Source organism: Rhinoderma darwinii, chromosome 1 (genome assembly GCF_050947455.1).
Source record: "Rhinoderma darwinii isolate aRhiDar2 chromosome 1, aRhiDar2.hap1, whole genome shotgun sequence".
Lineage (NCBI taxonomy): Eukaryota > Metazoa > Chordata > Amphibia > Anura > Rhinodermatidae > Rhinoderma > Rhinoderma darwinii.
The window spans coordinates 360,718,410-360,741,947 of NC_134687.1; the positions used below are offsets into that span (position 1 = coordinate 360,718,410).

General features: G+C 36.7%; 1 protein-coding gene across 50 annotated transcripts in view; it reads left to right on the top strand.

Annotated features, from left to right (window-relative positions):
• PTPRD (protein tyrosine phosphatase receptor type D) overlaps positions 1–23,538 on the top strand; it is a 1,823,241-nt gene that overhangs the window by 1,679,153 nt on the left and 120,550 nt on the right. For 18 of the 50 annotated variants that reach the window (XM_075826835.1, XM_075826978.1, XM_075827034.1 and 15 more), the window contains 9 exons: positions 608–625; positions 2,186–2,296; positions 3,430–3,441; positions 6,111–6,380; positions 7,119–7,700; positions 9,872–10,005; positions 11,230–11,374; positions 13,355–13,660; positions 14,404–14,597. In XM_075826835.1, coding sequence (XP_075682950.1) covers positions 608–625; positions 2,186–2,296; positions 3,430–3,441; positions 6,111–6,380; positions 7,119–7,700; positions 9,872–10,005; positions 11,230–11,374; positions 13,355–13,660; positions 14,404–14,597 — 1,772 coding nt within the window. The remainder of the gene's footprint in view (positions 1–607; positions 626–2,185; positions 2,297–3,429; positions 3,442–6,110; positions 6,381–7,118; positions 7,701–9,871; positions 10,006–11,229; positions 11,375–13,354; positions 13,661–14,403; positions 14,598–23,538) is intronic. The other 32 variants (XM_075826968.1, XM_075826996.1, XM_075827006.1 and 29 more) reach the window with 9 other exon arrangements.

The following is a 23,538-nucleotide window of genomic DNA, read 5'->3' on the forward strand; positions in this document are numbered from 1 at the left end:
CCAGCGCACTTCTCCCCCCACCAAGTTTCCATACTTAGACTAGTCCTAGTATTCTCAATACTGCTAAAATGCATGGCATGCATTTTACTACTACCAGCTAGCGTAGTCACGAGACCTTTGTAGTGGTGCACACACCTTCACAAAATTATTGTTGTTGTAGCAAACCTAGCCAACACCTATACTTAAGGATTTTTCCTTTAGTTTCACTGATCCTAAAGTAGATGTTGTACCTTGACCTGTACCACAGTGTTTGTCATCAAATGCCCTTCACAGAGCTTTTAGATCAAGATGAGCATTACTCCCTAAACGTCTTATTAGTAGTACAAACAACCTCTCAAATGTTTTAAAAATACAAATTATAATAATTACCCCCTACTAATTGATATGTCTGTACTAGTTAGTGGAGTTCAGTGCCATTTTGGGTCCTTTGCTCTTCATCGTAAGGTGCAGTAGCACTTAGGACCTATTACCTTTATTCAGTATATTCCTGTTATCCTTTTCTATTTTGTAAATCTGATTGAATTCTTCTTCCAAATCCTACACATCCTTCTTCTGGTACTAATGATTCTTCTTTCTAATCTTATTTGCATTCATATTATCCACCCAGGTGGTACACCAATAAGAGGTAAGACTAAGAACCGAGAGTCACAGAATGATCTTATTCATTCTTTTTTTTTTTTTTTTGTATTTCCATTATACTTGTATCTGTTCTTTATCATTTAAAAAAATAATATTTTTTTATATTATTTTACTACTTGATCATGTGTCTTTTTCATTTTTTATTTTATTTAATATAACAATTTTAGTTTGTGATATGCTTCAAAGAAAGCATATCAAGGTCTTTTGGCCAAAGCCCAGTCACAGCTTTCCATGTGTCCCTCTTTTTTTTTTTTTTCTTCTTTTTCTTCTTTTTTTTCTTTTTTTTTCTTTTTGTCCGATTGATTGGAGAGAAAAATCATTTTTTTCTTCCTTAGCTGTTCATGTTCTGGACCTATGCCTCTTGGTCTAGGGAACAGTTGAAGACATGCAGATGGCAAACAGGAATCGTCTTTTTGATCTTGCATTTTAGAGATGTTTTTGGTTTTGATCTTGTAACTGTTCTTTATTTTTTTTTCTTCTTTTTTAAAACATTTTTTCTTGTAGCAAAGTTGAAAACAAACTTGATATTTTCCTCTTGCAAATTCACATACTATAACTGTTTTCCCCCTTACTGAAAGTTCTTGAATTTCTTCGTTCACTTTTTGGATCATCGGTTCTCCAGGCGCTGGAAACATCAGGTTTATAACTATTTTAGTGATATGTATATAGTAATGTTTTTCAATATACTGACTCAATGTTTACAACTCTTCTTGTTTTGTTTTTTTTTTCTTTTTTCTTTTTTTCTTGGGTTTTGTGACACCACACTGCTAATCCCACCTGTGGATTTTGATGGGTGTCTTAGGGGCCTACTGTGGACCTCAAGCAGTGATTGGTTGGCTTCTTCTGGTCTTGGCAGTAGCCATTGTTTTATATATTTTATTTTCTAATTCAACTACTCTTTATTTTCCAGCATACATTTCTTAACTTGTAAGTTGTATCAAACTGTCTTTCTTTAGAACCTGCATGTCTTAAACAAAGATTTATTTCTTGAATGAAATCTAAATATATTTTTATTGATATGGAAAATTAATGAAAACATTTTTTTTTGTCTTTTTACTTTTTGTGCCATGCAGCATTTTTGTTCTAGCTGCTCAATTTGGCTTTCCAAAAATATAAATAATTTTGACTTTCCAAAATTTAAAATTTTCTAAACTGTTTCAGCTTTTTTTTTTTAAGAATTACTTATTTATACAAAAAATATTGAATTAAGCAATGACAAAATTTACCATATTTTGTTATACTTCAAAGCCATACTTCCTTGAAGCAGTTTCACTCATATCCATTTTAATTAAATTTTAACAATTTATTTACATATAAATGCTTGTTGTATATGTGTTTTGTTTTCTTACATAAAAGTAATAATTGATGAACGGAAATGTTTATTTTACCATTGCATTGCTTTTTATCTGTAGTCCTTAGCAAGAATCGACGTTGATTGGACCTTCCTATTCTTGGTTTTCTCTGTTACTAATGGCAAATTGGGGATACCTAAAAATAACAGAACATTATCTGACTCTTTGCTTGGCTGTGTATTTTATCTGGACAGGTGCACTACAAATTGAGCAGAGTGAAGAAGCTGACCAGGGAAAATATGAGTGTGTTGCAACCAACAGTGCTGGGACACGGTATTCGGCTCCAGCAAATCTATATGTAAGAGGTAGGAATGACAAACCCTGGTGTCTACATTCTGTGGGCAATGGGGCTATTATTTTCAGGATGTTCGCAGTTACTGTTATCACAATAGAAAATTGGACAACAACTGACTCAATAATTGTGGAAACTATAAGACTATATAGGTCATTACCTGAGGGTTGTAAGTATATTTACATTTTAACTTCTTTTTTTCTTGCATTAAGTTGTGTGCATTGCATCTATTTTTGGGGTAATCTAAAAAATTTAAAAAAACATTAAAAAAAAAATGTTTCTACTACTTGGTTTACTATTAATCCTGCATTTATAGTTTGATGATCTGCTGAATTGCAGATGAAATTGAAAGCATCACAATGGATACAAATACTGATATTGCTTTAGCGTTTGTAGTGTATAACCTTCTAACCTTAAACAGCATTATGAGCATAATTGTATATTCATCACACTTATTTTACTACTCTCCTTCTTTCTTTGTATTTTTTTTCTATTCATTTTACCTTCTTAATGGTAAATGTTATCCCTTACACTACAGTAATGAACTGACTATTACCTTAAAAGATAGTAGATCTTTCTATTAATGAATCAATTATGATAATACAGATGACCGTGTACAATGGTCACCGTGAATCATGGCAACTAGAAATTTTATTTTTTATTTTGAGGCTGAGGTTTCAGTGATGTTTGCTGTTATCTTGCTTATGTAGCTTCCTATACAGATCAAAACCTGTCATTCTAACCTATGTATGGAAAGTGATGGGTGAAGGGCAATACTCTAGTCAGTTCATTCCTGTAGTATTAACAGTTTTAGGAACATACCTAGCTAAACAAGTATATTCTTAAACTTTTACTTTTTCTTTATGTCTTAAACAAAAAATAAGTCAAAAATTACTGCAACACAGAGGTCTCTTGCCGAAAACAAACCTTAAATAAAAAATAAATAAAATAAATAAAAGGCTAGCTATTGTTTCCAAGCTGAAGAAATTCGAACGTATATTGAAGATTAGGGAGGTGTAACAAGTAAAAGATGTTCAAAAAGCAGTTGAAAGCCTTGATATGGCCTTTTTACTCTCTCTGTGTTTCCCTTGTTTTTCTCCTTTCCTCATTTCATTGTGTTCTGCATCAAACCCCTACATCCCTCAGAGCTGCGAGAAGGTTGGTGTGTTTTTTACTTTTTACCCACCTTACAAAATATTAATTCAACGATAACAAAGAATACAAATGAAATGAATGTAGCTGCATTGTGATTTTTTTTTTCGTTTTTTTATTCATTTTTTTCTTAAAATTTTGGCAATGGATGCTCTAGTTTGGCTTCTTATACTTGCTGTACTCTATTTGTGATGCATGTGAGAATGATCTTGAGTGCACGGCAACCTTGGATGTGATAACTCTTCTTTTGTTTATTAAGTGCCTGCCTATACTACTGGTTTGTTATGCGCAGTAATGTTAGATGGCATATAATACATCGGTTGGGTGTGGGAACGCACTGTATTGTGACGTCTAATTACGAGCAGTACTAGAACTGTATCTTTGCATGTGTTATTGCCTGTCTTGTAAGTAAATAATGTGCTTGCTTTTACTCCTTACACTCCTGCCTGACACACCTTCCACTAGACCATTAAACAATTGCCTCTTCAATTATTCACTCATAGAATAAAATGTGCCAAATTACATTTTTGATTCATAATTCCTGGCACTAACAAGTTAAGAATCATGGCACCTAAAATTATTGTCTTATAACAAAAAAGAATTAGGCCTAAAATGCTCTACATCATCATGACCCAATACCTGTCCCATCAGCTATTTTAACTAGATAACTGTAGGTCAAATTTTTTTAATTTTAATATGGTATATACCATAGACCTCGATATATGTAGAATATCATTCCAAGTGTGTTACTGCCAACAGGAACTGGTTATAATATCTGTACAGTCTTTAATAATTAGCATTAGACTGGTAAAGGTTAATTTATAACTAGTTTACAGGTAGGCTGGATTCACACGAGGTAATTACGTCCGTAATTGACGGACGTATTTCGGCCGCAAGTGCCGGACCAAACACAGTGCAGGGAGCCGGGCTCCTAGCATCATAGTTATGTACGATGCTAGGAGTCCCTGCCTCGCTGCAGGACAACTGTCCGGTACTGTAATCATGTTTTCAGTACGAGACAGTTCTCCGGCAGCGAGGCAGGGACTCCTAGCGTCGTACATAAGTATGATGCTAGGAGCCCGGCTCCCAGCACTGTGTTCGGTCCAGGACTTGCGGCCGAAATACGTCCGTCAATTACGGACGTAATGACCTCGTGCGAATCCAGCCTAAGTGCTATAAATATTATAGCAGCAATAGCAGTTATATAAATCTTATTTTGTAGTTATATACATCTTTTTTTTATATACTTTGTCATTAAATAACCTTATTGTACTAAACTATATTTCTCACTACGCTGTGGCATTGAATGAAAGATGTTGTTTATCCATGGCTAGAATGCCTAAGGTATCTTGTCCCGAGCTTGAAACTATTATCAAAAAGTATGGCTGAAGCACAATTGGCATACTGTATCTCACATGTTCAGTGACATGATCTGTACTCCCTATGTGCTGGTGACCTAATGGTATATGTCCATAAAAATATAAACCAAGAAGCACACGAGCTGGTTTCGGCTATACGATTAAAAACCTATCCAATTCTATACATATATTAAGTTGTAACATACATTATGTTGTCACTTTAGAAACGTGCCATGATGATTAAATTGAACATTGATATGCTTTGATATAACAACAGCAGAGTTGAATAGTTGAAGCAGGAATATTTGTCTTTTTTTGCTTACTAGTGTAGGTCCTGCAAATGCTTGTTGAAAATACAATTAACCTCTTAGTTGACTCCCTAATTTACATATGAGATTCCTTTCTTACTATTAATCCAATAGCTGTTGCTTTACCTACAACCTGTATGTAACTGAATGTTTCCCTGCCATACTCCTCTTTTCAGCACACTCACAGCCATAGTGACATTTTAACAACTTCAGCCTTATCTAATATTTCCCTCCTTGTGTTCTCCTTTCTTCAAAATCCCAACTTTTTAGTCGTTTAAAACCCCTATGTCCTTCTTTATTGTTTCAGTGCAGATATACAGGATCTACAGACAGTCAGACCGAACAAAAATCATACATTTAGTTTATCTGTAACATATTTTTTATAAATTCCCAAAGCATGGTTGCCTAGACCTCAGTCATTTGCTTGCATGCATGACCCAGTCCAGTATTCAAACTGGCTTTGCCTTGTTTAATATAATAATAAGTTGCTTTCTATATTTTGGTATCGATTTTAGTATATAAGATCTGTAGGTTGCATTCACTCTGGAGTCTGAAAGTGAGCCATCGTTACTTTCAGCACAATGTAGACGTGTGCCAGGACTGTGATGTGACAATGTGGCCAGTCACATAAAATCACATCAACTGGAGGCACTCAGCACTTGAGGCTGTGTAACACGAGCATGCTGGCAATTCACCAGTTCTTTTATTGAATATATATGTATATAGAAAGTAAAAATATATACATATGTATTTGCATGGTGTTTGTGTTTTGTACAGTAGTTGGTAAATTGTTGGGGCCTGATAGGTGTAAGTAAATGTATGTTATATGTTTTGAATCAAGATGTTGCATTCGGAAAGTCAATGTGTATGTTCTAGCTGTATACATTATCAATGTAATATAAATTGTTTTCTTCAAATGTGTATCTGTAATGTGCATGTCTTAAGAATGATGATTTCTGTTCTCCATTGGTTGTACTATGCTAATTTTATCTTTTCTTATTTTGTTCAGTTCGCCGGATTGCTCCGAGGTTTTCTATCCCTCCCACAAATCATGAGATCATGCCTGGTGGAAGTGTCAATATCACTTGCGTGGCAGTAGGGTCGCCAATGCCCTATGTGAAATGGATGCTGGGTGCTGAAGATCTAACTCCTGAGGATGATATGCCAATTGGAAGAAATGTACTGGAGCTTACCGATGTCAGGCAGTCAGCTAATTATACATGTGTTGCAATGTCTACTCTTGGTGTTATAGAAGCAATAGCACAGATAACTGTTAAAGGTAAGGAGCTTCCTTAGTGTATACACATACATAAGACACAATTATCTAACACACTCTTTTTTTCTTATTGCACGTCTATATTTGATATTATTTGTTATCACAAATAATGTATTACTTGTAGCACCATATAAGATTAAAGCTATAGACATAATCACTCATATTCTTACCTAATTCCTCACATAATGTACGTAAAGAAGATAAAAATCACAAGTGTTTTTTATACAAATGAAATTAAATGCTCATAATATAGAAAATGATTCAAATTAATATTAACCAAGGCAAACAGGTTGATCATTTATCCGTTGTTCTTGTCTTTTGAATATAATTTCCCAATTATGGTGATCTCCTTACTTGACCTAAACCTTCCTTCAGCCCTTTGAATCGAAACAACAGCTTGAAACAGTTAAAAAAAGAAAGTAAACTATGTCTTCAAATATTGTACAGTATCCATCCACACGTTTCTGATCTTTCTTTTTTTTTGCATTTTTAAGGTACAGCTTTTGTGAAACTTAATTAAATAATACCTTTGAATAAATGAAATGTAATTCGACAAGTTTCTTTAGCGGCATCAAAAAACAAATTTTTAATTACCGTTTACTTTACCCGGACAATGTTATTTAGGACTTAGAATTTATTTTTGATACTTTGCTTTTCATTCTAAACATCAAATGAGATGGCCAAAGCTTTCACATATTTTCATATTGTATATAATCTAGTAATCATATTTTTTTATTATAGCCTTACCAAGGCCTCCTGGGACTCCTATGGTGACAGAAAGCACTGCTACAAGTATCACGCTAACCTGGGATTCTGGAAATCCTGAACCTGTAACATATTACATAATTCAGCACAGACCGAAGAGTTCTGAAGAACAGTATAAAGAAATTGATGGTGTGGCTACAACACGGTATAGTGTTGCTGGCCTCAGTCCATATTCAGAGTACGAATTCAGAGTGGTTGCTGTAAACAACATTGGCCGTGGCCCACCCAGTGAGCCAGTCACTACAAGGACTTCAGAACAAGCCCCATCTAGTGCTCCTCGGAATGTGCAGGCACGCATGCTGAGCTCAACCACTATATTGGTTCAATGGGAAGAACCTGAGGAACCCAATGGACAGATACAGGGCTATAGAGTTTATTATACTATGGACCCAACCCAACACATTAATAGTTGGACAAAATATAATGTAGCTGATAGTCAAATTACCACTATAGGAAACTTGGTGCCTCAGAGAACGTACTTAGTGAAGGTCCTGGCCTTTACTTCAGTTGGAGATGGACCTTTATCTAATGAAATTCAAGTGATCACACAGACAGGAGGTAGGTCAAACATTTTGTAATTCCTAAATGTCTTCCATTTTACTTCCATACATTTTTTTATTTCAAACTATTTACATTAATTTGTTAGCTTAAATAATGCATTAAAGATAAAACTCTGGTAGGATAACGTACAACAGAATTTAAAGCTGCGTCATATTAATACAATACTCAAATCCATGCAAAAACTCTTTACTAAAATAATAAAGCTACAATCCACGTTCAAAGAATGATATAACAAATACAAGAACAGATTGTCTGTATTCAATTATTTTTTAAATTCATGTGAATCGGAAATTTCTATTAAAAATATTACAAATAACCTAACCCTTAAAATGTAATAAAGCAGGCCATACAATTCCAAACCATCAATACAACTGTATAAAACACAACATTTATTACTACAACACAGTGTAAACCAATGGTAAACAAGACATCAATCATCAAAAAATGTATTCAAGTCTTTCTGTAAAAGTCTTTTCATATGCTGATCATTTATCGACATCTTACATGGAAAGACAGGATATCCCCACTACCCCAATGCGTGTAAACATGTGTTTTCACTCCGGTATTGCAACCCCCTTATAGACTGTGCATTCTAAACAGGTGAACACAATTGTTTCATTGCATATATAAAAAAAAATCTGTTCGTTGAATCAAGCAGGTTCAAAAAGCCTCACAGCTCAATTTACATGGTGCGTCTCTGCAAGCACTGCCACGCCACCAAAGGGTGCATGCCCTTACAATGTGAATAATTACAAAAGCTTTATGGGAAAAATACCACAACTCATGGGAACCGCACACATCAAATTAAGATACTTAAAATATTATAATAAACAATGAATTATACAAACCTACTATACAAATATACAATTATTCTCAAATCCATGTGTTAGAACAATCATTATACATTGAATAATATGAAACTAACTCAAATATTTATAATTTATCCCTAATCAATGTGCTCTCATCAATATTACTGTGCAACACCTCAATATTTTTTGTATTATTATGTTTTTCCTTGCGTTTAATTATCATGTGTGTTCTCACTGAAATGTGCGTTAAACACCATTATATATATATGTATGAAATTTGAATATATATATATATATATATATATATATATATATGTATGTATGTATATATATATATATATATATATATATATATATATATATTTATATATATATATATATATCCTACGATTTCTGGAACATTCTGTAAGTAACATGCTTGATCATTCACCTACTTTGAAACAGATATTTAAGATATCAGAAGAACTTGAGCCCCTTGGTGGATCTTACTATGGGAAAAAATTTTTTTTTATGTCTTTACAGTATGTCTTTTTTTTTTTTATATTACAAAGTGTACTTCTTCATTGACTTTACAAGTTCACCAGCATTCCCACTCCCGATGATACTGATATTGTAGGTGAAAGAGAAATAGGAAAATTAGATTATGAAGGCTACTGGGAACGGAGACTGGTGTTAGTGTAGAGTGCTGTAGAATATGATGCTGCTATATAAGCTAGGAACTCATGACACATTGGAAGATCTTGCTGTACAGAGAAATGAATTGTGAAAACTGTGCGTAGTTATTTTGTATGTAAGCCTTTTAATGGATATTTTCATTTTATATTGAGACTGGCTCTTTGGTTTAATGCTTTGTAGCTTGTCAACTCCTGGGCTACTGGAACAGGAACTATGCCATCAAAACATCTTAATTTTAAGCTTACACATACTGTATATTTGGCTGAAACACCTTATTTTGCAAGTTCAATACTGAAATCTTGGATTGGTTTCTTTGTAATTAAAATTATATTAAGACATGAATATTTTAAGTGTTTCCAAAGCATATGATCACGTCTTAAAACTTGAAAAAACTTTACTGCGTAGACATTTCCTTGCTGATATGAAAATAATAATGTCATTTTGCATAATAAATTATTGTAGATTAACTAGGCATGGTTATAGGCGATAATAATGGTTTTGATGGTATTCCTCTAGGTAAATTCTCTTCCGATAAAATTGGCACTAGTGTGTATGTGTTTCAGATAGGAACATTGTATTGTGAACCTCATTGGGGGCAGGGACTGATGTGAGTGATGGCAATCGCTGTACAATTTTAGGTTCTACATAAGCAACAAGGAATAAATAAAACATTTGTTTCTACAGTTCCCAGCCAGCCACTCAATTTCAAAGCAGAAGCAGAGTCAGAAACAAGTATACTACTGTCCTGGACTCCCCCACGTTCTGACACAATATCCAGCTACAAGCTGTATTATAAGGAAGGGGATCATGCAGAGGAGGTAATTTGGGGATTCTGCCTTGTCAGATACTTTCTTTCTACAGTTTTGTAATGTCCTATAAGGCTTAAAGAGTTTCCATAATGAATGCAATAAAATATTGTTGCTTGTTAGGTTAAATATTCTCTTGTTCAAGTTTAACAAAGGCACATAGAATATAATAATAGCAACAGTGTGCAGGCAACAATGCAAGCGCTGAACATTCAAATGAATGGGTGTAATACATGGCTATTAGAGGAGGCTCCCAAATAGAAGGGAGAATTCTAGAAAGTTCATATGCCCTAATAGGGGGTAGAGTTTGTCCATGAAAAAATTAAATATAAAGAAATATAAAATATAATGTTGCAGATATTTATCTTCCTTTTTTTTTTTTAGCAATCTCTATCTACTTATTTTTCAAACTTCTGCAGTACCAAAAGAAAAGACTCTTTTTAACTGTGCTTAACATCCCAGCCCTAAAGCAGGCCATGTAGTTTTTAACAAATTTTTAATGATTTTCAATGATAGCAATTATGTCTAAGGAACTAAAAATTATCGGGCGCGATCAATGTCGCTTTCCTGATTACAATGGCAAAAAATATCAGAACGCTCTTTGGATAGTGGGAAGATCTTTACGTCTATGTTTAGCTCTCGTAATGCTTTATCAGAGAGAATTTAAAATCATCTGGCACACTGTTAATTTTTTACATCCAAGTCAATAAACAACGGTAGGATATTATCCCCTAACTTTGCTACACTTTACAGTAGAGTCTGATCAATGACATTTGGTATGGTCTATTGATGGTGACCATGATCATAAAGAAGACGATAGGCAAAGCCTATGAAAAAGACCTTAAAAAATTATACTAAATACTTATTGCAATTGCCACTTTGTTAAAGTTATCATTTGTTGTTTGCTGTTTATCACTGCATGATATTTTCCGGGATTTTGAGTGTTGTACAAAGGAATGAATTGTGAAAATTGTGAGTACTTAAACAGTTATTTTGTATGCAAGCCTTTTATAAAATATTTTTATAATGTATTGAGTGATCCAAGTTCGGAGTAATTTTACACATATACAATCATTTCCAGAATATTTAAGGGATATGGAAAAATGTTACTGTGAACAAAGTATGTATGACTAGTGCTAAAACAATGAGGTTTTTTTTTATAACCGATCACCGGTTGCTGTCATTGTTTGTGTTTTACTAAGCAGTACTTCTACTCTTGATTCCATCTTTCTTTAGCAATCTGTCCCCATTGAACCAACGACATCATATCGGCTGCAAGGCCTGAAGCCAAACACTTTGTATTACTTTCGATTAGCTGCTGAGGCTCCACTAGGCCTTGGTGCTTCAACAACTGAAATCTCAGCCAAAACACTGCAGTCAAGTAGGTCTCTTTCTGAATTAAGTTCACCTAGATAATCCCAGCATTTGAAAGTGTTCGATATATATGTTTAATGTTAATGGAGGAAGGAAGCACAGACAAACTGTTAACAAATTCTACAGCAAAAAAAATAATTCTTGAAAACAAACATATTTATTTGTCTTTGAAGCAGTGACGTTTGACCACAAAACACAGAAAAACTTGACTTTAAAAATCCTTCCTCACTCATACCATTGATGAAAAACAAATGAGACGGGTTAGAAAAAGTTGGTGCATCAAATTTGTTCTAGGGTTACATGAGCGGAATAAGGCTTTATAAAATAAGAGGCTCTTAATTTGAATCCTATCTATCAGAATTCTTATTTATTCATTTTATTATCTATTTATATCACTATTTAAATGTATTAAATATGGTTAACTAGTTAAATCATATAAGATGACCGATATGTCACTATAATGCTGACTATATTTTTAACACTTACAAAACATACAGGATGGCTAAAGTTCTAAAATGTAAAAAGTTTAATGGTCCATGCACATAGCACCGCACTAAGCACGGCGACACATGGGGTCCTCACGGGTGTGTCTGATGGATCTATAGGCACTTTGCATGCTGACGCATTTTGTCTATGTGAGGCTTTGTATTCTTTGCTAGAAGAATTGCCTCTAGGGGAGAATACTTATATAATACAGCATGTTATGGAGTGTAAACATTTTTTTCTTTCATGGATAAATCCATGAAAAATACATCCATGTGTCTTTGAACTAAATTTGTACAGTATGGGCCGATTGCAGTCCATGGACGCCAGGTTATGAATCCATACAACACAGATTTATAATACGGCCATGTGAATGGACCTTTACACTGTCAAAATAAATATTGACTTTTGTTTCAAACTTCATTGCTTCTTGCATTAAGTTACCAAGGATTGAAATAAGAAATGTACTTGTTTTGGACCAAAAGAAAATCTACTATATAATATAGTGCACACATAATAGTCCAGACATAGATTTATAACTTGTAGAATGTAATAGCAGTTTATTCAAATTTGGGTGGAGTATTTAACTTCTTATTGAGTACAAATTTATGGTTCTAACTTTTACGTGATACTATATATATATATATAATAATCTTTTTAAAATGCTGGCAATAATAATGTCGGTATATGTTTTGGAGTGGGGGTTTCTACTTTTTGTTAGCTTATATATTCCATTGAATCTAAAAAGTAATAATATTAATAATAACACCTATAATAGTCTTGAGAGCTGGTATAGCAACTGATGGCTTTTGGTAAGTACAAGTAAAAGTCCAAACCAACAATGCTGTTCTCGTTTCGGGTAGGTAAACCTTTGTATTAGATTTTCATTACATAAATAAGTTTGCATGCTTATCGTAGCTCCAGTGTTCACTTACAAAAAAAATCAATTCTTATTTGGGATTCAACATACCTAGAACAAGGTGTTTTATGTCATAGTTTTGTTTGTTTTCAATATATATTTCCTTCTGGTTGGCACTTAAGGCATGTTTTAATATAGTTAATGTAACATGAAACCATCTGGAAAGTTATAACCCATTCTACTTTTAGAACTGGGTACTGAATTAAGAATGTCCTCCATTGATAGCATGCAACATGCATTAATTGCAACCAGCAAAAAATGTGGTAAATTCTTGTTAAAGGCCAATTTTATTTTGTGCAGGTAGGTAACTTTACAGTGAGACTTCACATTCATATTATATGTCCCCATACGCCTTGTCTTAGTTGTTCATTTCGTTTTATTTTTCATTAAGTCTATTCATTTTACCAAGCCAAGGTACATTTTGTTCCCTGAACTATTTTACGTTTTGTTTTTCATTCAGTTGCCCTATTTAGTTATTTTTGGTTTTGTTTTTATTTGTTTTTTTTTCCTTTCTTCCTCATTTTTATTTTGGGATCATTTCTACCCTTATAATCCAAACTCCCTGTAATGCTATACTGAAATCAGAGCCATCAGCTCCTCCACAAGACATAAGATGTAACAGCCAAAGCTCTACCAGCATCTTGGTAAGTTGGCTACCACCACCAGAGGAAAAACAGAATGGAGCTATCACAGCATATTCCATCAATTACTCTGCCATTGATGGAGAAGATAACAAGCCCCATGACATTACAGCCATTTCCTCAGACACTAGACAGTATCTTATGGAACAACTGGAAAAATGGACTCAATACCATATCTCTATGATTGCTTATACTGATGTTGGACCAGGCCCACAAAGTGCTTCAATATTGGTTCGGACAGATGAAGATGGTATGTTTCCTCCTCTCAATCAATTTCTATCTGTTCCTTCACTTCAAGGCTCTATATTTCCACTAAATAAAGAGAAACATTTTTAAGATTCTCAATTTTTCTTTTCACACAAACTTTTGCCAAAATTCACAATTTTTTTGCAATCCTTTTTTCTGTAAATTTGGAAAATATCTCTTCTATTTTTATGTCCTCCTATTTTCTATTTTTCTACTTTGTTCTTGTTTTTTTTTTTATTATTCTTGTAACTTTTTTCAATTCTTGCTCTAACCTTGGCATTTCAATGTCTTTGAAATGTCTTAATCCTTTCTTTCCTCTTGTATATATCTTTATTACTTTTTTTGTAGAAACTGACTCAGTTTCCTCATTTTATTGTCTTGTGTTTTGTGGCCGGTGTACTATAAGAACAAACGATGAAGGTTCACTAATTTGTTACATTTTTACAGTAAATCCAATCATTTTTAAAGCATTTTGTTTTTGTCTTATTATTTGTATCAGTACAACCTTTCAACGTAAGAGCTTTGAAGTTTCAAAGCATCTTCCTTGGCTTTTTACATTTTTACATGTTTTTCTCTTTCTCTGATACCCTTTTTTCTTCCATTTTTGCATCAGTCATGTTTTTTGATCTTTTTAGTAAATGCTAGAAAATAATTGTTTGGAATTTTTATTGTTTGAATCAAGATCTTTTTATTCAGTGAGTAGGACTGGTGGCAATAATATTCTTTTATCAAATGATGTTGTTCCAGTTCCTAGTGGTCCTCCTCGCAAAGTCGAGGTAGAGGCTGTGAACTCGACAGCTGTTAAAGTGCTCTGGCGCTCACCTGTGTCTAACAAGCAGCATGGCCAAATACGTGGATATCAGGTGCATTATGTGAGGATGGAAAATGGAGAACCCAAAGGCTCACCCATGCTCAAGGATGTTATGCTGGCTGATGCACAGGTAAATAATAATTATATTAAAGTTCAATTACAATATATTTGTATTGTTACACTGTTACCGAAGCAATGTTAGTGTTGTTTGCGCTAGTTCCACACTAAACACCTTTATATATAAGTTATTTTTATACCAGTTAAAGTGGACCTGTATCATTCACCTAATTAGGGAAGTTATTGTACTGCTTGATCTAATGTGCGGAACAGCGCATAGAGTATCAGTTCTTATGACAGGAATGTCATAAATAATAATCAGACCTCCTTAAAGGGGTTCTCTGAAACTTTAACATTGATGGCCTATCCTTAGAATATGTCATTAATGTTTGGTTGGTCGAGATCCTACCTCCGGAACCCTTGCCGATCAGCACAATAAAAAAAAGAACTGCAGTACCAGGCAGGGGCAGGTTATGCCTCTGTTAACAATGAAGGGAATATGATTCTTGCAGAAGCGCTTTTATTGTCCTGATTGTCTGAGGTTCCAGAGACCATTGATCAAAAATGTATTACCTCGTCTAAGAATAGGCTATAAGTGTTAAAGTCCCGGAGTACCTCTTTAATATTATACTTGCAGTGGCTTGGTAATATAGGTAAGTCTTAAAGGTCCTATTAGAAAGATAGTTTCCTTTTTTTCAGACCATAAACTGGGTTTCCAATCTTTACTACAATTTTGATAATTAGGCATCTATTCATGATGTCTGTATTAAAAGTATACCATAGAGTTTACATTTACATATAGACTGGGCTTTAACAAGCACAATTTTTCACAAAATTCCTATGATGAAAAGAAAGGCCATAGAATAAGCTTCCAATATGTTTAGCTAAAAACTGTACATTCAGTGCCTAAAGACATATGTATGTGTACAGTCTGCTATTGATATTTTATAGAATTCTATCCAAACTATTACAGATATAAGTCTATAAAAAATATACAGTATTTTTTAATGTTCCTTGAATGCCCTATAGAATTGTAAATGTGTTTTCATATACTAGTCCTCTCAATAAATCAGAATATCATCAAAAAGTTTATTTATTTCAGTAATTCAATTCAAAAAGTGAAACTCATATATTATATAGATTCATTACACACAGAGTGATCTATTTCCAGCATTTTTTTATTTTAATGTTGATGATTATGGCTAAGGCCCCATGCACACAAACGTGCTTTTGCGGCCGCAATGCCCCTGAAAATCCACAGGAGAATTCATTTATATGGGCCCATGCACACACGGTCCGTGCATGGCCCAGGCTCATAGAAAATAATGGACGCGGCCATGTGCATGGCCCGCGATTTGCGGGCGTCTCGCGGGTGACACTCAACGGCTAGCCGACCCAAAATCACGGCCGTGCACATGGCTACGGTCGTGTGCATGAGGCTTAACAGTTAATGAAAACCCAAAATTTAGTCTCTCAGTAAATTAGAATGTTATATAAGCCCAATTTCAAAAATGATTTTTAATACCGAAATGTTGGCTTACTGAAAAGTATGTACAGTATATACACTCAATACTTGGTTGGGCCTCCTTTTGCATGAATTACTGCATTAATGCGGTGTGGCATGGAGGCGATCAGCCTGTGGCACTGCTGAGGTGTTATGGAAGGCCAGGTTGCTTTGATAGCGGCCTTCAGCTCGTCTGCATTGTTGGGTCCGGTGTCTCTCATATTCCCCTTGACAATGCCTTATAGATTCTCTATGGGGTTTAGGTCAGGCGAGTTTGCTGGCCAAGTGTGTGGGCAGGTGCCAAGTCCTGCTGGAAAATGAAATCAGCATCTCCATAAAGCTTGTCAGCAGAGGGAAGCATGAAGTGTTCTAAAATTTTCTGGTAGACAGCTGCGTTGACTCTGGACTTGATATAATACAGTGGACCAACACCAGCAGATGACATTGCACCCCAAACCATCACTGACTGTGGAAACTTCACACTGGACCGCAAGCAACATGGATTGAATGCCTGTCTACTCTTCCTCCAGACTCTAGGACCTTGTTTTCCAAATGAAATGCAAAATTTACTTTCATCTGAAAACCAGACTTTGGACCACTGAGCAACAGACCAGTCCTTTTTCTCCTTAGCCCAGGTAGGACGCTTCTGATGTTGTCTCAAGTAATGCTACAGTTGTAGCCCATGTCCTGGATACGTCTATGTCTGGTGGCTCTTGAAGCACTGACTCCAGCCGCAGTCCACGCCTTGTGAATATTCCCTAGATTCTTGAATTGCCTTTTCTTGACAATCCTTTCAAGGCTGCGGTTATCCCTGTTGCTTGTGCACCTTTTTCTAGCACACTTTTTCCTTCCTCTCAACTTTCCATTAATATGCTTGGATACAGCTCTCTGTGAACAACCAGCTCCTTTAGCAATGTCCTTTTCTGGCTTACCCTCCTTGTGGAGTGTGTCAATGACTGTCTTCTGGACAACTGTCAAGTCAGCAGTCTTCCCCGTGATTGTGTAGCCTACTAAACCAGACTGTTGAACCATTTAAAGGTTTATGAAACCTTTTGCAGGTGTTTTGTGTTGATTAGCTGTTTAGAGTGTGACTCCATGAGTCTACATTTTTTAAATTTTACCCAATATTCAAATTTTCTGAGAGACTACATTTTGGGTTTTCATTAACTGTTAGCCATAATCATCAACATTAAAAGAAAAAAATGCTGGAAATAGATCACTCTGTGTGTAATGAATCTATATAATATAGAAGTTTCACTTTTTGAATTGAATTACTGAAATAAATGAACTTTTTGATGATATTCTAATTCATTGAGAAGGACTAGTATATTGCTTAAAAAGGTTGTCCGGGAGTAAAGGAAACTTAATAAAATAATAATAAAAAAACAATACCTATTTCTTTTTGCTTCAGCGGTCCCCACCCTTTTTTGTTTATTTTGCTGGCAGCGATGGCGTGATGTACATCCACGTGACAACTGCAGTCAATCAGTGGCCACAGTGGTGATATGTGCTTGTACGGCATAAGACTGCTGAGACCAGTGATTAGCTGCAATATTCACCTGGATGTGTAGCACGTCGTCGCTATCAGCAAAGTAAACATAGAACGGCAGGGACCACCGGAGTATTGGCGCTGGATCGGCGAGGGGTTTAATAAGTGACTAATAGTTTTTTTTTAATCACAGTTCCGGACAACTCTTTAATAAAAACACCTTCTGGCAGTATTTGCCTTCTAGCATTTTATTATATGACTATAAGTTGATATAATGCTAATACAATTGTGTTAACATGTTTGTAAGGTGAATTAGATACATTACTAAAATGTAAAGTGAATGTAAAGGTATTTCCTTAATCTGATGTAAAATTATGAATCCCTAGTATTGTATTTTGACAAACTAAACATTCAAAATGTGTATTGTACCTACTTTTTCAATGATCCTTTCTTTGTGTATTTTTTATTTCTATTGGTGGGTTTTTAAAATGTTTGAATTGCCTAGTACATTAGAAATTTGCTAATGTTTTGTATTGTAATAATAAAGAGAAGTCCAGTAAGTAGCTTATTCATAGGGGAAAAAAATAACCTCTGTTAGTAAGAACCTCCACCGATTGTTAGAATTAAGACACCTATTACCAGGGGTGTAGTCTGGTTGCCGAAAGGGTTGCCAACAACAGCAATACGGCAGCTAGCAGTGTGCCAGTCTGCAGTGCTGCTGTATATTTACTGTCCCCCTTCTCCCGATGATCGCAGCGTTTCTGCTGCATCGAGTGTCCAGATCTGACTGTAACTAACAGCCTCTGGTCTGGGTACTGTTATCGGGAAATATTTGATTCAATGATTGTTCATTACTGTCAGACCTTGACACCCTTTTGGTGCGGCAATGGTGCCCTGTTACAGCAGCACAACAGTGTCCAGTTCTGACAGTAACTTACATTCTCTGGTCTGGGTGCCGTCATTGGGACCTGAACCTATCATTTCCTGAAGACGCCACCCAGACCAAAGCCTGTTATTCGCTCTTAGACCTGAACACTCCCATGCTACAGGAACACTACTATCAGGGCCGGCCTTAGGATAGATGGCAACCCGTGCAAAATTATCTTTCGGCGCCCCACCCCATCATAAAAAAATGCCACATAAAAAAAGTATAATGCCCTATATAGTGCTCCCACACAGTATAATGCTCCTTTAGGGCCACCCATACAGTATAATAATAATATTTAATAAAGTATTATAACTTCTTCAAGGATACAGTATTTTGTCCTCTAATTGTGCACACACAGTATAATGCCCCCTTAGTGCCACACACAGTATATTGCCCCCTGTAGTACCCCTACACAGTATAATGTCCCCCTCCCCTGGCTGCCACACACAGCCCCCCCCTTGTAGATAGTACCCCCTGTATATTGTGCCATACAGCCTCCCTGTAGACAATGCCATAATCTCCCACCTCCCCCTTGTAGATCGTTCCATACATCCCCCCACCTCCCCCTTGTAGACAGTGCCACCAAACAAACAAAAAATTACTCACCTAGGCCCCGTTCCCACGACGAACTGAGCTGCTCCACGACGGGATCCTTGCATAGGCCGGTGTGATCCTGTAGCCTAGTACAGAGTATCCCAAACTTTTCGGACTCGAGGTACCACTGGAAAAATAAAATTTCCTCAGGCCACCCCTACCAAAAATTTTCTTTAAGACGTTGAAGCTAATGCAAAAGACGTAGTCAAAAAAGCACTCCAAACGGGCGCGGGCCTTAATTAAAATTTTTGCCTCCTATTAATTTCAATTGAAGCTCAGAGGTGGAAACCACTTGAAGACTACCAGCCCCCACTCATAGTAAAATGACCATCAGCCCCCCACTCACAGTAAAATGACCATCAGCCCAGCACTCTCACAAAAATGACCATCAGCCCACCACTCACAGATTCCCCCTGTAGATAGTGCCAAACAACCCCCTTGTAGGTCGTGCCACACAGCCCCTTGTAGATAGTGCCACACAGCCCCTTGTAGGTAATGCCACACAGCCCCTTGTAGGCAGTGCCACACAGCCCCCTTGTAGGCAGTGCCACACAGCCCCCTTGTAGGTAGTGACACACAGCCACCTTGTAGGTAGTACCACACATCCCCCTTGTAGATAGCCACCACCTTCCTGTAGATAGTGGCACTGTAGCTACCTGAAGCAGCGTAATCCTGCTATGGCAGGGGATTCATATATGAACAGTGACATCAGGGGCAACTCCTGAAGCGGAGTCCCCGTCCACAGTGCTGCCGACGCTGTGACTAGGGATTCCACTCCAGGAGAAGCCCCTGTTGTCTGTATCCATTTATGGACAGTGGCGTCAAGGGCTTCTCCTAGAGTGGAATCCCCGGTTACAGAGTCGGCAACGCTGTGGTCGGGGATTCCGCTTCAGGAGTTGCTCCTAATGTCACAGTCCATATATGGACAGAGACATCAAGCGCTCCGTCCAGGAGCGGAATCCCCGGCCACACGGGGATTCCGCTCCTTCTGGGAGCTACAGTGGCGCTAGCAAATAGCAGAGCAGGGAGATACCTCCCTGCTCTGCTATACTGGCGTCACTACCGCTGTAGCAGCCACAGCGGCTTCTAGCGGCGCCGCCGGCCACGGGGGGGCAGTCCCAATGGGCGCCCTCATGCCCTGTGTCGCTGCTAGCAGCCGCTATAGCTGCTACAGTGGTGGCGACACCACTGAGTGAATAAGCGTGCGGACGGAAAGGCGGCTGCTAAGTCGCCGGGCCCAGGCGCTTCTGATACAAGCAGGGGAAGGGAGCCAGCGCAGCGCCCCCTTCCACCTGCTGGAGTGATGCGCCCTGTTCAATGGCACAGGTCGCACACCCCTAAGGCTGGCCCTGACTATAATCGCCAGGTTCCAGCCACATAAGGGTGTAAAGGTCTTACAGTAAGGGTATGTGCACACGTGTTGTTTTTATGTGTATTTCGGGGTGTTTACGCCTCAAAAAATTCCTAAAAAAACGGAAGCAGAATGCCTACAAACATCTGCCCATTGATTTCAATGGGAAATAGGGCGTTCTGTTCCGACGGGGCGAAAAAGAAATGCATGTCACTTCTTGAGCTGTTTTTTGGAGCCGTTTTTCATTGACTCTATAGAAAAACAGCTCCAAAAACGGCCGTAAAAAACGAAGCGAAAAATGCGATTGGCTTAAAAAATATCTGAAAATCAGGAGCTGTTTTCCCTTGCCAAGTGTGTGAACATAGCCTAACTAACATTCTTTCGTCTGGATACTATAATCAGGACCAGATTAAATAAATGTAAATAAATGAACCGTTAATAAATGCTCCCCTTTCCCAAAAAATGTGCATACCTCTCCGATCTCACATGCACAAAATGAGATATCCTTAGTGACATAAATGCATTTCGTATGAGCATCATGTGCTAAGGCATGCAAACATTTGCCGTCACGCAGAATGTACATTATTCCAAATATATAACGATAACCCCCAGCCACGATTTTTTGGCTGTTAGGCTGTGTTCACACGTTGCAGATTTTGTTGCGGTTTTGACGCAGATCTCACCCTTTTGCATTGCAAAGTGTAACATCTGCGCTGAAAATCTGCCTAAAATCCGCGACGTGTGAACTCAGCCTTATGCTACGGCCTTATCTGCTTTTGTGCCTTAATTTAAAAAATTCTGTTCTGGATGATTTTCATCCATGTACAGATGTTGCATATGAAGTTAAGGGGGGATATATATTAAACTAATTTAGTGTCTTTTTGGCGCTATACAGACGTCATACGTTACATAATATACACAAATTAGCATAGGAGAACTAGAGGATACATTTTTGGGGTAATATTATTGATTGAACAAAATGAAAAATATTAGGGAAAACATTTTTTATCCCTTTTTCTGACCATTTTTCTCTAAATGAGACCTACAAAGTAAATGATATCATCTCCAATTTTAAATAATAAAAAAGCCTTATGTGTCCTGCAAAAAAAAGAAAAAGCTAAGAAATAAGAAACGAAGACATTTTAAAAGAAATAACCTTTAGAAAACAGAATTCCAAAAGGTGAACTTTTTCTCTGGGCATCAAGGCCATAAGCGTCTCAGATTCTGAGAGTTAAAGGCTATGTAAACCTTTGAAAGGGGTTTATTTTTATTTTTTTACAAAAATGTCAGTCATTGTGTTTAGTGCTAATTTCAAATTCGTTTTTATTAAAAATGTTTTTTACTTTTTGAGATACAACTGCTTTGTATTCTGTATACAGAGCAGCTGTATCGTTCGCTAAATCTTGTTCCCCTCAGGTCAGCAGCACTGACGGATTCAGTGACAGCAGGTCCTGTGTGCCTCTGTCACGCAGAATCCACCTGTTATCCATCACATCTACGTTCATATCTTAGATGTGATTGATTACAGGTGGATCCGCTGACAGTGAACCCGTCAGGTTTGCGGGACTGACGGAATCAGGTCTTAGCGAAAGATACAGAGCTCCTATACTGGTTTACATTGGGTAAACACACATCACCCTTGACATCACATTGACTTGTGCAATTCCTCACTGTAGGTCATTTTCATATTTATTTTCCCTAGTTCACTTCCTTCTCTCTGCTGTCCCTAGGCATAAGAATTAGAATTATGCAGATATTGCATTCATTTTGAACATATAGTATATGTATACAGCAGGTCTTCTCAAAGTTTTTGTTCTAACCCATCATCCAGCCAAGCCATGGTGATGCCTGGGACTCACCAGTGATCTATATCTATGGCAAAAGAGGAACATATACAGTGCCAGTCACACTGCCCCGAGTGCAACCACAGTGCCCCCAGTATGCACAGCAACTTCTATACTGCACTGCTACTTCTACCACAAAAAGGAAGCTAACTTTTAACTTCCTGTTCCTCTGCCAATCTGCACAGGATAATGTATTCCTGGAAACATTGATTGCCTTTGCAATCACTCATCTTTCTAAGCAACCACCCTTAACTTCTATGTTATAGAATTGTCCATCAGGGTAATGTCCATTTATGACTAACTTTGGAAACATCTAAATAGAGACCAATAGAGAGAGCTGAGTTCAGACTTGATTCACACACCGTGGTTGCAGATTGGTGCGGCTTGTTTGCTGTTAATGATAAAACATTAACATTTGTTTATTTTTTTTAAACTAGGATTAAATCCAAAAGTCTTAATATAAAGACTTCCTTTATTGGTCTTACTGTATTGTGCCAATCATATTTTCAGAAAATAGCGAGCACCGCATCTAAGTGGTTTTGGAGAGAGGGAGGGAGCTCCCTCTCTCATCCTACTGGCACCCTGCAATGAGATTACAGGGTGCCAGTGTCTTCTATGGCAGCCGGAGGCCTAATAAAGGCCCCCAGGTCTGCCTGTAGTGGATGCCTCTGGCATGTCCTAGCAGATGCCTGTCCATTGTAAACAGACAGTGTATTATAAAAACGATCGCATAGTGAAGTCCCCTAGTGGTACTAGTAAAAAAAAAAGTTTAATATAGTTATTAATAAATAAATAGGTGAAAAAAAATTAAAAACCCACTTTTTCCCCTTACAAAATGCTTTATTTTGAAAAAAAAAGTTACACATATTTAATATCACTGTGTCCGTAACGACCCCAACTATAAAGTTATTACATGAATTAACCCACTCGGTGAACGCTGTAAAATATTTTAAAAAAAATAATGCCAGAGTTTCTGTTTTCTGTTCATCCTGCCTTCAAAAAAATTTGATAAAAAGTGATCAAAAAGCCGCATGTACTCCAATATGGTACCAATAGAAACTACAAGTCGTCCCGCAAAAGTCCTCATACAGCTGCATCGGCAGAAAAATAAAAAAGTTATGGCTCTTCAAATATGGAGACACAAAAACACATAATTTTGAAAAAACTGTGTTTTTACTGTGTAAAGGTAGTAAAACATAAGAAAACCATATAAATTTGGTATCATCGCAATCATAACAACCCGCTGAATAAAGTTATTATGTTATTTATACCACACGGTAAACGGCGTAAATTAAAGACGCAAA